The sequence below is a fragment of the Talpa europaea genome (genome assembly GCF_964194135.1).
Source record: "Talpa europaea genome assembly, chromosome: 7".
NCBI lineage: Eukaryota > Metazoa > Chordata > Mammalia > Eulipotyphla > Talpidae > Talpa > Talpa europaea.
Genome location: NC_140074.1, coordinates 134,744,869 through 134,758,808, shown reverse-complemented (window position 1 = coordinate 134,758,808; position 13,940 = coordinate 134,744,869). Strand labels below are relative to the sequence as shown.

Below are 13,940 nucleotides of genomic sequence, written 5' to 3'. Positions count from 1 at the left end.
AAACTGAAAGTCTACTACACATTAGAAACTATTAAATTCACAGTATTTGCAACTTGTCCGGGTTTGAAAGAATAACATCTAATGTTTAAGAAATAGCTTTTATTCGGTTTTTACTTCTGGTGAAGATAATGACCTGGACGAAATTTTAGGCGCCATTATTCTCTTACAAGGAAATTTACAAGTTGAAAATGTAAGCTCAAAAATTATTCTCGTCTATCTCTTGACCAACCATCGCAGACACAGACCCCGGCAAAGGCACGAGAAGTGGGCAGACATCCCGGCCGCCAGCAGCAGCAAGCGCAGAGGCTCTGGTCTTAGAGACGGGAAGAGAGGGGGCCTCCCTTGAAGCCTGGGGGTCGGTCTCAGGCTGTCACCGCTGCGGCCTGAGCTCGATCCCTGGGAGGGACCCACATGGCGCAGCAGACCTCTCCTGTCTTCCTGCTCTCCCCTCAGCAGGGTATTTCAGTAGATCTGCCTGTTCTGTTCCCCACTCTGTCTCTGGTGAGTCCTTTCACCCCCTGCACCTCTGGCCTACACCCCAGCTCTTCTACGCAAATGGATAATTAAAATCTTCAAAGATACTTAAAAAAAAAAAAAAAAGATCATATGATGGAGGTGTCACCGCCACGGGGGTCCCGGCGGGCACGGAGGGTTGAGGTAGAGGTCAAAGGTGGCCCAGGCCTGCCCGCCCCACCAGGGACTAGCACCGGCACCCAGCGCGTTACTAAGGCATCACTAACTCCAGGGACAGGCATCACAGGGACAGTTTTCTCCATCTTTACACTTTACTAAGAAAAGGTTGTTACATATGGAAACTTTACTTTTCCAAATCAACTCAAATTCTGATGATTTTGCTCCTGCCCACGAGCTGGCCCACAGGCGGGCAGATGCAGCCGGTGCTGGCTGTGAGTTACAGACAGAGCTGCCCGGAGACAGGTGCGCGGGTGCGCTCAATCTCACTGAAGAGCAGAGAGCAGAAAGCAGCACATGCAGAGAGGTAACAAACAAAGCTTACATGGGTTGGTCACAAATGGATGTGACTTTAAAAAAGGTCATATTGCAACCACAAAACATGAATTTTCTGACTAAAAATTGCACAGAATCTGCTCCCTTGAAGCTCTTCACCACAACACAATGCAATGATGTTGGTCAAGGACAAATGCTGTGCAGGCCAGGACTCGCCCTGCTTCACAGCTCTGAGCTGAGCGACACGTGGTCTCCAGCCCGATCAGCTCGTTGTTCTACATTGGGAGTTTTACAAATTGAAGGGACAAAATTAAATCAGGAAAATTAACGCAGCAGATACAAATAACGGATGTTTTGGGAAGACAAAATCATTTCGGTTGCTGAAGATTGATGAGTTGTAAAAATACTAATTTATGTCAAGTAATATTGAATTCACAGAACATTTGTCATCTTTATACTCTCATCTCTTTGAAAGCAAAACTACAAATTATTTAACTAAGACAAAACTAAGAATAAAATTTTTTAAAAAAAGATTTATTTTTATTTATGCATACAAGAACTGGGGTACAGGCCAGAGGTGTGGGGGGCGGGTGAGAGGATTCACCAGAGACAGAGTGGGGATCAGAACAGGCAGACTGACTGAAATTCACTGCTGAGGGGAGCAGTGGGGAGCCAGGAGAGGTCTGTTGCGCCATGTGGGTAGCTCCCTGGCCGGGGATCAAACTCATGCCTCAGCGGCTGGGGATAGCTGAATAGCGCTGAGACTTAAATCCCTGCACCACCAGGAAGGCCCTAAGAATAAATATTAAGAACCTGGTAATTGTAGTTACCTGATTTTCTTTTTAAGTTTTTAATTCCTGTTGGAACAGCAGAGATGCTTACAGAGTGTTTTTATATAGAAGACAATTTGTAAGCGGTAAGTTTCAAAATCTTAAAAGTAAATGGAGGAATAATTGCTTACTCAAAAATAAGAAAACAGGGCCTCCCTGGAGGCTCAGGGCTTACGTCTCAGCACTATGAAGCTATCTCCAGCCACTGCAGCACGATTCTGATCTCTGGCCAGGGAGCTACCCATGGCGCAGCAGACCTCTCCTGTCTCCCCGCTGCTCCCCTCAGCAGTGTTTCAGTGGATCTGCCTGTTCTGCTCCCCACTCTCTGTCTCTGGTGAATCCTCTCACCCTCTGCATCTCTGGCCTATAGTCCAGTTCTTGCATGTGTAAATAAGTCTTAGAAAACAAAACAAAATGAGGAAACAGCATTTCCATTTTAAATTGGTCTCTAGTTTACCCGCAGTGCCAAGCTAGCGTCCCCGTCAGAACGTGAGCAGTCCAGGCTGCAGAAGGCTCTAGACCCCAAGGAGAGACGTCAACAACCCAGGATGCAAAGCAGGCATTTTCAGAAGACAGAAAACGATACTGCTAAAATAAGTCTAGTCTCCACTGTTTGCTGCTGGAGTAACTCTGGTCTGCTTTTCGTCAATAACTTTATAGATTAGTTTAAAGTGGCACTTAAAAGGCAGAATAAATTTCTCTCTTCCACTTAAAACACTGACATTAAAATTTCAAAAAAGGCCCTTCACACCCTACTGCCTTCTGTGCTGTAGATTTTAGGAATCAGTATCTTGGTAATAAAGTAACAATAATAATGACATGCCACCAGATTGCTGGCTTCCACTAATTTCAAGTATACATTTTTCATCTTTCTTGCAGAATGGAGAAAACAGTGCCTCAGTGGCAGACATCACCCAAGGTCAGTATAAAAACAAGCTGGAGGCAGGAACAGGCCCGACATAGGATGGGGAAGGCCCCGGCCCCGACGCAGCAACCCCACCAGAGCACCGTGGCACTCTTACTTCGTGGAACAAGAAACCCACTCTAGCTGCTCTACGGTGCTCCCTACAGTTACGCAGTCTCTGAGGGGACAGGGAGCCCTTTTCAGGAAGAAAGTTTCACTTTTTTTAGGTGAAAGAAGAAGGACTGAAAATTTAAGCGACGGGCACCTGCTGTGAGCTGGGTACTTTCAGAACTGACTTAAATCTGTACGAGATGGGATTTCGCTTTTACTGATGGACTTTAAACATAATGGACATTTTTTATACTGCTTGGTCTGTTGCCTGGTTATGTGGGGGACAGAGGAGAAATTGGTAGTAGCTGTGGCAACAATTTTTCATATTTGAAGTCAGTACAGGTACTTATCGAGGGAGGCGCTCACAGAGAGTTTGCTCAGTTGATGGGAAAGTATCCCCCTCTGCAGACAGCCTTGTGGCCGGGCACTTACTTGACAGGTCTGTCCCTAAGTCAGGGGACTCTATCTGAGGGTGACAGGTGGGGGAGTGGTTTTCAAAAGTTGTCCGTGTGACCAGAGAGGCCTGGCAGCCTCCCAGAAGCGCTGTGCCTGGCTGCCCTGCTGGCATTCGAGGGCAGGAATCAGAAAGACAAGCAGTCGCACATTAAGGCATGTCTTAGCGTATCAGTACATATTTTACATTTGCTGACTCTCTCTGATTAGTGGGTGGGGGGCCAAACGGTATTTTTAACTGTCTTCTCATTTATTCATTTTGAATTGAACACCTAGGGTGAAAGTCGTGTGTGGGATGATCCTTCATCTGGGGACTCCCTGGAATGACCCCCCCCACGCTCCCGCCCTTCTGGCTTCCTGCTCCTCCTCCAGGGCTAGCCCCCTCCTGCCTGGCAAGTCCCTCAAGCCCAAACCCAAGAACATCCCACAGCCACAGAGAGTTTAACAGCTCACTTCTGTTTTTGTAACGACAGCCTGATGCTTAAAGTAGAAGGACCGCGAGAGCCGGCAGGCCCGGCAGGCCCGGCTGTCATGGTGCCTGCTCATCCGCTGCATCTGCAGAGGATGGCATTTTTGCTATCAGTTTTATGCCAAGGAATGATACCGGAGCAGGTGAGTGCTGGCCTCTGCTCTTGAGCAGACATCTAGAAACATCCCAAGTGTCTGAGTGACCTAGGCAGGAGCGTCTTCCAAATTTAGTCCCTGTGGGGGCCAGGCCTCTGTAGGGATAGCTGACACCACCCTGGCCGGGCTCACGAATGTAAAAGCACCAGACCGAAGTCCCCCTTGAAGTCCAGCGGAGAGGTCAAGTAGCCTTCTGCAGCCTGCCCGGATGACAGACTCTCCCCAGCCCCGTGGACATGCCCACTGATGGCTGATGAGACTCATCCAAGCAGCTGGGAGAAGAGGCAGAAGACGGGTTGGAAAAGTACCCTGGAATGCGCCCAGCGCCTCTGGGGTATTTCTGGCTTTCTGACTTGCACATGTGCGACAATCCCCCCACCCCACTGCTGCGGGGCCTGCTCTGTTGCTAGGCCGGCTCCGGCCAGTCCGCGGTGGCTTCACACTGGGCTTCACAGTGATCTCTCTGCCCTTGGCCTCCCTGGACCTCCCCCGCCTCTTTCAAATGATCTGAATGTTCTGGTGAAACCTGACTGCGCAGAGATGGAAGGAGTCTCCTCTGGTTCGCCCCCAAGTCAGGTTCTGACGCCCGCCAGGAGGTGTTAGTCAGCACGGTTTGTATTAATTAACATTCCACGTTCTCCTGTGTCTGCAAATTGCCTTTTAAGAGTCCTAGAATGCTTATTTCTAAGTGTACTAGAAAACCAGGCCACTGAGTATTTCAGGACTGGCTTGCCCTTCCTGAGAAGCCTGAGTGTGTGATGCTTGCCCGCCTCATGTCTGGCCCATTGCGAGTGGTCACTGGCACCCCAGGCTCCAGCCACCGTCTGGCCACGGCGGCTCCAGCCCCTTTGGCTCAGGTTGAGCTGCGTCGGGGCAGGTGAGAAGGAGCTGAGATCGCCTAAAGCGTCTGTGGGCAAGTGACCACAAGGTGGACATGGGGCAGTTCCCGGAGACACTGCGTCTTGTGAGGCCGAGGTCAACACCCGCAGGTGGGAAAGCTCACACTTAAACCCCAACTTCTGACACTGGGGGGGGGGGTCTTGTGAAATCATCACAGGCCAACAGGACACCAGGGGGCTGCTCAGGAGTCACCAGGCCTCTGGCTCTGGCGTGGAGAATCCCAGTGCATCTGTGAGGCCGGGTCTGCACGGCTTCAGCCCCCAGCTATCCTGGCCTGGTGGGTGCTGCTGCACTGCTGCCACTCCCAGTGCCCAACCCTCTGCAGGGGTGGGGGCTGCCCAGCCCTCAGCGGAGCCAGCACACTGGTGTCGCTCTCAAGGAGTGAAGGTGTGTGTGTCCCTCAGCTGGAGGGGCAGCCTGGGGTGCCAGGGAGGGCGGACATCAGGATCGCCTGGAGCTCCCGACAGGGGTGGGCTCTGCTCTCACCGCGAGTGCGCCTGGGTCAGGCTTGAGCCTTGACTGCGAGGGGACGGGGGGGCGGCAGCCCACATAGCCCCTTGGTGTCAATGGTGGAGACTGTCACAAACTAAACGATGACCCAACTCGCCTGTGCACCACGCGGACTAGACCCAGCTCTGCGCGTGGCCTCCCGGCTGGGCCACACGGGTCTGCTGTCTGGGGCAAAACAACTCACAGCTGCTTCCCCACCGTGAGTCTCTGCCAAGGCCCTCTGGGTCGGGGACACTCCCGGGGCGAGGGCAGGGCTCCTGTGCTTGGTGATAAATGTGCAGTGTGTTCAAAAGATAGCACCGCTACATATTTTTCAATAAAAGAATGATTGGCCCCTCTGACTAGATAAGAATGCCTTTTCCAGAGTGAGTTCACATTCTTTGTCTACTAAAGGTCAGTAAGGGTAGATTTTACGGGAAACGGATCACAGGGTCCGAAATCACCGGCAAACGGGGGCTGCGCTCCCGGGGGTCTCCGAGACGCCGGGGTCAGGCGGCCCGCGAGCTGCTGGGCCTCCCACCTTTGTCCCTCAGGCAGGCCCGCGGGATCACCGGGCCAGGCATGTGGCTCTCCCCGAAACCTGAAGTGGGGATCAGGGCCCTGAAACGGCGACCTGTGAAGATCGGTGCTGGGAATGAGGATCTCGGGGTCTCGGGTGGCCATGGCAGCACCCTGGCTTCCCTCCAGGCCAAAGGCACAGGAGACCTCTGACTTATGGGGCCGTCAGCCCCGAGCTCCCAGAAAACTGCTGGCTCAGCTCCCAGAGACATGAAGGCTTGAAAGTAAACAAACTCACTTAATGGTCCCCAAACCTCTCCGAAGTGGACGTGGTTTTCCCCGGGACACCCTGCCTTACCTGTCCCCTCTAGATGCTGCTCACAGGCCGCTGCCGTGCGGCAGGTCACGCGCACCACTGCCTGCCATCGGCCACCTGCACAGGTTGGGTGCACGTACGCTTGAGGCCGCGCGTGCTGCCGCCAGCAGCCGGAGGCATCCTACCTGGGCAGTGCGCCCCCGCCAGCAGCAGGAGCGCGTCCTACCTGGGCCAAGCAGCGGCGAGCGTGGCAGCTGGGAGCCCGGGTGCGCCGGTGGCACCTCGCCCGTGCTGGCGCTGTTGCTCACGGTGGTGGTGGTGGCCGTGGTGGCGGCGCTGGCTGTGGTGCTGCTCTGGATGCCCGGGTTGTTCCTGTCCCACATGTTTACAGTTTTATTGTTGTAGTGGCTTGGGTCGCCCCAAGCTGAGGTACCATCATCAATCTCCATTTTGCGTCGAATGGACGGTGGAGAAGGCTCCTCCCAGCCGGTGGCCTCCCTGCTGTCCTTCTGTTTGACAGGGACAGGCCCCCCGACCCACCCTGTTCCTGTCTGCTTGACAGAAACAGCTCCGCCCCAGTTACTCACGGTGCTGTCTGGGGGCTTGCCCGCCCAGTTCTGCGGGGGGCCAGGTTTCAGGGACTCCCCCCAGTTTGTGCCCGGGGTCATCTTGGCGCTCGTGCCATTGCCCCAGCCGCTGGTCCCAGACCTGGCCGTGTCACTCCAGCCAGACCCTGACCTAGTACTGTCGGTGTCCCATCCAGAGCCATTTTTCTTCCCTTCCCCCAAGTGTCCCAGGACAGCAGAGGAATCTGCCCAATCTCCCCCTCCTGCACTCCAGGCTGGACTGGGCTTCTGTCCGTCTCCCCAGTTTTGAGGTTTGGGTTTCGGAGGCTCCCCCCAAGTGGGCGACTTGTCCTCCTGGTGTGCGGTCCCGCTCCAAGCCTGGCCGCCCTTGGCGGCAGCAGCAGCATTAGTAACAGCAGTAGAATTGATCGAGTCCCCCCAAACCCCTGGGCCGTTTGGCGCTTTGCTGCTGCCGTCTCCCCAGCCCGTGTGTGCTGGCACAGCAGTCGGCGGTGAGCTGGCCCACCCAGATACTGAAGAGGTATTTGTACTGTCCACGACGGACCCGCCGTCCTTCCCGCCCGAGGCCGGCGGCTGAGCAGCCGCGCAGCCCCAGGCCTCCGTCCCATTGTCATTTTTCCGCTCCGACCTCGGGGATTCTTCAAATTCCCAGGCAGTGTTTTGCTTCACTGGAGTCTGTCCCCAGCCGGTGTTCGACAGGACTCGCGGGTCGAGGTCATTCCTTGGCAACTGGACATGCCCTGGGTCTCCACTCGCCTTGTCTCGCCTGCGGCCCTCTGCTCCCTCCCTCCCGGCGCCGCCCTCGCCGTGCCCGCCAGAGCCCTCGCTGCTGCTGCCCTCGCTGGCCGTGGTGCTGGAGGACGCCGCCTTGGCCCAGGAGTTCGTGTGTTCGCTGCCAGGCTGCACGGCAGGGCTCTGGCTGCCCATGCCAGGGCTGCCCCACCCTGTTGACCCTTTCCCGCTGACATCACTGCTGGAATGCTGGTTTGGGGGCTTTCCCCACTCCCCATTCACCCCGCCTGAGGTGCTTCGGCCGGGGTGGCCCCACGCTCCCGAATGGATATTGCCAACACCGCCGCTGCCGCTGCCCCTGCCCCAGGCGAGTATTCCAGGACCAGCGGGCGGCCCCGAGTCCCACGCGCTCCCGCCACTCCCCTCCTTCTGCGCGGCGTTGCTCGATCCATTTTGCTTAGCACTTAATGCCGAGTTCACAGTGTCTCCATTCCCCTGATTGAACCCAGGATTGCTGTTGCCTGTGGCGGGGTTCCCTGGGGACAGCCCCCACACAGAACCGCCAATCCCTTCACCACCCCCTGCACTGACTTGAGAAACCGATGATCCGTTAGCACCAGGAAGGCCTTGCAGGTGAGGCGGGATGATGGCGCCCACGCCGACAGCCATGCCCCAGTTGGGCAGCCCGTTTGTCTGCATTGCATTGACAGGGTTTGCTGAAGAGTTCATGGGATTAGTGTTATTTGGTCCGTCAGTGGAAAGGTTCTGAGGTTGGACGCTGAAAGACACATTCTGAGAAGCGGGCGTCTGGGGTTCTGTGCTCTCCTGCGGCAGCAGGTTCCCCCAGGCCCCCAGGGTGCCTGCGGGGCTCCCGTTCTGGTTGCCCATGTTTTGACCTATGGCACTGACCGGACTGCAAATACTGGAAGGGTTGCCCGTGGCCACAGCCCCTTCATGCCCCAGCACAGGCCAGGCGGCGGGGTTGGCACTGGGGTTGAGGTTGAGGTTGACGCCTGCACTGGAGCTGGGGGCGCCCCAGCAGCTCTGGCCCCGCCCGTCCCCCGTCATGGTGTCCATTTTCCCGTCCCCCCCACTGAGGGGGCAGTGGGCGAGGCCCGAGCCGGCCCCGGCGGCTACTCCCCACACTCGGGCAGCGTTCCCGTTCCCGCTGGCTCCCGCCGTGCCCAGGGCGCTCTGGCTGGAGGGGCTCTGGCCGAGCGCGCCGTTGGGGCCGTTATTGCCATTCGTCTTCTTGGTGTGTCCCGGGAAGCTGCCCTGGGCGCTGCCCGTAGCCATGCTACTGCCCTCCGAGCCGCAGTTGGGGGCAGCGTCAGTGTCCGCCGGGCATTCTGAGGCGGCTTCCGCCTCGGCTCCGGTGATGGAAGGCCACGCCTCCTGGTCGGCCCGGTCCACGATCACTTGATCCCAGCCGCAGCCGGCGTCCCCTCGGAAAGTGGCCTGCTGTCCCCAGTGGGGATTTTCATAATGATCTGCCAGTCCGCTGTGACTGAGGTCTGAAAAAGATGAAAACAGATTCAAAATGAGATCTGCCTCCCATTTGTCAATGCATCAACAGTCAGCGAGTCGCGGGGAGGCTCTGGGTGACAAAGGCTGAAAGATGACAGAGGAAAAAGTTCTTTGTCTTCTTCATAACTCCCGTTTAAAAAATAGTTGGCGTTTCTGAAATTACACTAGCCCTTAGCACTCTGGCCTGCCGCTACCCCTCGGGAGAGTCACAGGTGCATCGGCACGAGTGGCTTTGAGAGCCCTGAACCGCACCCGGGATGTGGGGGACCCTGAGAACGCTCACTCTGGGGGCGCTGGCACCGACGGGAAGCATGTGGATTCTGGACCCTGACCTTGTTAGCCACAGGACTCTGCAGGTTACAGAGACCCGCGGGTGCATGACAGGCTGTGGCAGGGCACAGATGCTCGGGGCGAGGGAGAGAAGGCGGGGGCCCAGGCCCCAGCTCCCGAGGGGCGAAGCTGCAGACACCTGCCTGCCTCCCGCGCACAGGAGCGTCCTCGGCCCAGCCCGGGGTCTTCTTGGGTCTCGGGTTCTCTCCACACATATTTAGCCTCTTAGAGTTACTTGTTTCGGAGCTCCACGGAACTCCACGCGCGATCTGCCTGCAGGATTTATGTCACTTCACTTTCATGATACATTCGGAGATGGCGCGGTTTCCTCCTTGCTGGAGGAGCTCTAACACTGCCATCAGACTGGGGTTCCGATGGACCGTGGGGGTGCCGTCAGGGTGGGGATGGACCCTGACTGGCTGCGAGGGCCGGGGGGGGGGGCCCGGTGCTGACACCGTCTCAGTGCCCGGAGGCGCCTCTTTACAAACTGCTCTCGGCCCACCGTTGGGCGCGTCCCCACGCCAGGGCAGCCACAGTGCCCTCAGCTGACCGCTCCCCTGGACGAGCAGGCCCAGGAGGACACATGACAGGTATGGGCTGCCACAGCCCTGGGCCTTAGTTTCTCCTTTCATTTACCTTGATTTATTTTTTCCTTCTCAAGAAGTTTTAAAATGGTCCGGTGCTTTAATAAGATCACGGTTCGAACATAAAAATGTATTCAAATGCTGGAAAGATCAAAACTAGAAAGTAAAACGCTCCAATTTTAACACACTGTTAACAGTTTTCAAATTAGACTCCAGTCGACTTGAAAACGCCGCTCCCACCGTCTTACTGCTGCGTGACAACAAGCGCTGACACCCACCGCAGAGCCCCGCGGACGCGGAGACCAGCCCTCCGGACAACAGCTCCTACCCTCTCCAGCTCCCGGACGCCTCCAGGGCTCTGTTGGCCCCAGCAGCACAGTTTGAACAGCACTTCGGGCCGTCCTTCTTGTCCCCCTCCTCCTCCTAGCCGTCCTGCCCACAGCCTCCACCACGGACTCGTTGGCACGTCCCCACAACAGGGCCTGGCGCTATCATTAATTCCATAGATGAGAATGTATAAAAAACCCACTTTTATTCTCTTAGAAGTATTTTATGCTTCAAAAATATTTGAATAACCTGCATTTCAGAGCCAAAGTCTCCTGACTGTGCTAGTAATTCACAAGTCCTGCATCTAAAAGATACAATTATGTGAAAAAAAATGTGTGAAATGACTGAACTGTACAAGCCAGCATTTTGAAATGGACAAAAGCTCTGAAAGGAGTCAAAATGGAGCTTCCCCTGTAGACACCTGGATGCCCCTCGCCACCCCACACCACCCAGGACCACGGGAGGCCAGCACCCAGCGCCTGGTGCCCAGCAAGTTGCGGGGAGCTGCAGGTGCATCTTGACGGCCACATGACATCACAAACGTCACGGCATCCGGAAGTTCCGGGTGGGTCCGTCTGAGCTGCCTTAGGCTGACCCGACCGTGATGTGTGCCTCGCAGACATGGGCCCAGAGAGGCGAGCCTGGGAATGGGGCCGCGACTGGAAGCTGGATGCACGGAACTGAAACCTGCTTTTCAGAATGAAATTCACGTGCACTTTCTATGTCACTTTATTATTAAAATAATTTCCCCTAAGAAAAGCCTTAAAGGGAAACGAGGAATGAAGCTTGCAAGTCATTGTAAATTCTCTTTTCTTTTGCTGTTAAAATGGTTTACACATTCTAAAAATAGATGTCTCTGTGAAAATCCAAGTAACATAACTGTCTTAAGTGATTGCATTTTAAAGCATTACACACTAGCATGGTTTAAAGAGAAAGGCTTTCTTTTTATTCTTAAATTGCAAAATGTTACTGAAGATAATTTTTCCAAGGAAAATTATGTAACAAAGAGCTTCCAAAAGCTACACTAAGCAAAATTTTAATTAGGTATCAAATTAATCAGTTGGGGGAGTGTGGACAAGATTTACTCAGAAGTGTGCAGAATTCCTAATTAGTACTAACCTTGACAAATAATACATAATTCATTCTTTATCATCACAGTCCTTTATAACTGAAATTACGAAATAAACAACCTTACACTATAAAAAAAAATCCAGGTGCTTTCCAAAGCTGAGAGTGTAGCTTACCAAGGCTTGCGGATAATACCAGTTCCTCCCACTTGGCTTTCCAGGGGCAGGAGAAAAATCGCCACTCTTCACTCTTGTCAGCTTTGGAGACCCTAAGGCACCTCCCGCCCCCACGGCCCCCACGGCCCCCTCCCTCCCCCCCTTCACCGCATGTGAAAACTGAGCGGAGAAAGCGCACTGAATTCAGAAGCCCTTTGCCGGACAGGCTCTTAAACATTTCATCTGTCAATATCTACAAATGCAAGGAATTATGAGAAGCAGAATGGAGTGGAAGGTTTACGGCAAACAATAATCAAAGTGTCCCAAAGAATAAGCTTGTTGCCCTGTGTTTTTCCTCACAACGGCAGTAAAACAAGGTTGCTTCCTCCAGGTTCAGAACCTACTAGAGCAACGCTAAAACTGGGGGCCAGACAAGCTTGCTTCAGGCTTTGGGAGGGCCGGCCACAGCTAACAGAGCCCAGGAGCAGCATTGCGGGGAGGCCACATCAAGTCGGCTTGGAGTAGGTCTTTAGCAGACGCTTTGCCAAGACGCCATTTTATCATGTCTGAACCGCAGCCAGGAGCCCGGGCGCAGGACTGCCATGGAGCTCTGGATGGCGGGAGGCGGCCGGCTCGGGGGAGGCAGGCACTGCTGGCTTCGGGTTTGCTCTGCTTCTCCTGCTTCCCGGGCTCCAATACCTGCACAAAGGTGCCGCCCCACCCCCCAGGAGACACGCTACCTGGCAAGCCGGCTGCCCGGACGCCTGCGTCTAGGGCGGTCTGGGCTCTCGGCTCCGCTGTGTCGGCCGAGCAAGGCGACAGCCTCACCCTGTAGCCCTGCCAGGAAAGTCCCTGTGCAGGCCTGGCTGGGCAGACTCAGGCGCCCTCGGGGCAGGGGCTGGCCCTCTCCACGCCAGGAGGTGTCCGGTTCATCCTCTCCACCAGGGGTGGAGGCAGCGGCGGGTAGGATTTGAAAGCTTTGATTATCTAATTGTAGCTGACACTAAACCAGTCTCCCCTCGTCCTTAAATTCTTTCCACAGTCATAAACATTTCTCTCGGAGACCCGGTTCCACAGCGTACCAGAGCTGCTTTTCTTCTGCCTTTTTGAAAGTCAGCCAGAGAATGGCGGCACATTGCCCACTGGCTGCGCGGCCAGTGCTGCCCGGAGCTGCCTTTGCTTTCCGTGGGTTCTTTCCGCTTTTCCTAAACACCCTAAACACCCAGCGTCCCCACACTGGCCGTCCTGCCCTCCATGAGTGCCATAGGGAAATTGGCACGTGGCCAACTTCTTAATTACTTTCCTGCTTCTATCTAAAAAGATCTAAGTAACAAACCCCACCGTGTTATTAATCAAAGCCGCTGTTTAAACACATACACAGCAGCCAACAAGACAATACTTTGTCCTGCTCTCGGCACAATGAAGAAAGTTTTTCAAATGAGATAAAAGTTCTCAAGCGTTTCCAGCTGGAGTTACGCTATAGCCTGGCAAAGTCTGAGTCAATAACAACATGATAAAATGACATTTTGCTGAAGCCTTAATAGGACGAACTGCCCACTTCCCCATTTGGACCTGACCAGCTAAACGTTTTTGCCAACTGGCCACAGGGCCTCCCCTCCAAAGCAATACACAAATTTAGAAATCCACCTTCCTCTGTATTATTTTATTAGAAGGCTAATGTTTGATTTGCCGGAGTCTTTCAGGACAAATGGCTGCTTTCCACAGAGAACCTGGACCGGGCCTGGAGGAGCCAGCCCATCTGTCTCTCAGGCGCCCCCACCCCCACTCCCACTGGCGCCTCTCACCACGCCTGGGGTGCTGCTATGGCGAGGAGCAGGCGCCTGCAGGGCCGGACTGGCCCCACCCATTCTGCGTCCGCCCCCTGGGGCTGCCCAGAGTCGGGGTGCTCTTCGTGGGCGACCTTTGTTCTTTCCAGGTTCTTGGAGGGCGCATCAGGCCTCTGGCCCGGCTGCTCGAAGATGCCCCCTGCAGCCACCGCGGGCGTGCAGAAGGGGCCGCGGCTGTGCTGAAGAAGGGAGCATTGTGGGGAGAAGGCCGTTTGAGTTGGGAGCCCGAAGTCTGTGCCGTAGCTCAGAGTCTCCCTGTAACACCAGCGCTGCTGCCTCGACAGTGACTAGCGCTCGTCTGCACGCCAGCGTTGAGGTCTCAGCTCCTCAGGCCCCGGTGCTGATCTGGCCAAAGTGATGCCAAAGCAAGACTAAATGACACCGACGCCACACCCGGGGCAGGAGTGGGATGCACTGGGCCAAGAGGAAGCAATGCAGCTGGGGGGCGTGTGGGGAGGTCGGGGGGGGGGGGGTGTGTGGGGGTGGTGGTGGTGATGCAATCTGAAGTGGGGGCCATGGGAGGAAGTGCTTGCATTGCTATCCTCTGAGACCCAGCCAGAGCTAATAGGGCTGCCCCCGCCAGGGGTGAGGCTGGTGGGAACACCACCCACACTTGGACCTTTCCCAAGAAGCAACAGTCAGCCCCTCTGCCCCTACTCCCTCTGAACAGT

At 55.2% G+C, this 13,940-nt stretch overlaps 1 protein-coding gene across 1 annotated transcript in view; it reads right to left on the bottom strand.

Annotated features, from left to right (window-relative positions):
• Nucleotides 1-13,940, bottom strand: part of TNRC6C (trinucleotide repeat containing adaptor 6C) — a gene marked incomplete at its 3' end in the record, with an annotated part of 87,639 nt that overhangs the window by 26,358 nt on the left and 47,341 nt on the right. Inside the window, exon 5 of the mRNA XM_084238695.1 lies at nucleotides 6,339-8,945. Within this exon, the coding sequence (XP_084094821.1) occupies nucleotides 6,339-8,945 (2,607 nt within the window). The remainder of the gene's footprint in view (nucleotides 1-6,338; nucleotides 8,946-13,940) is intronic.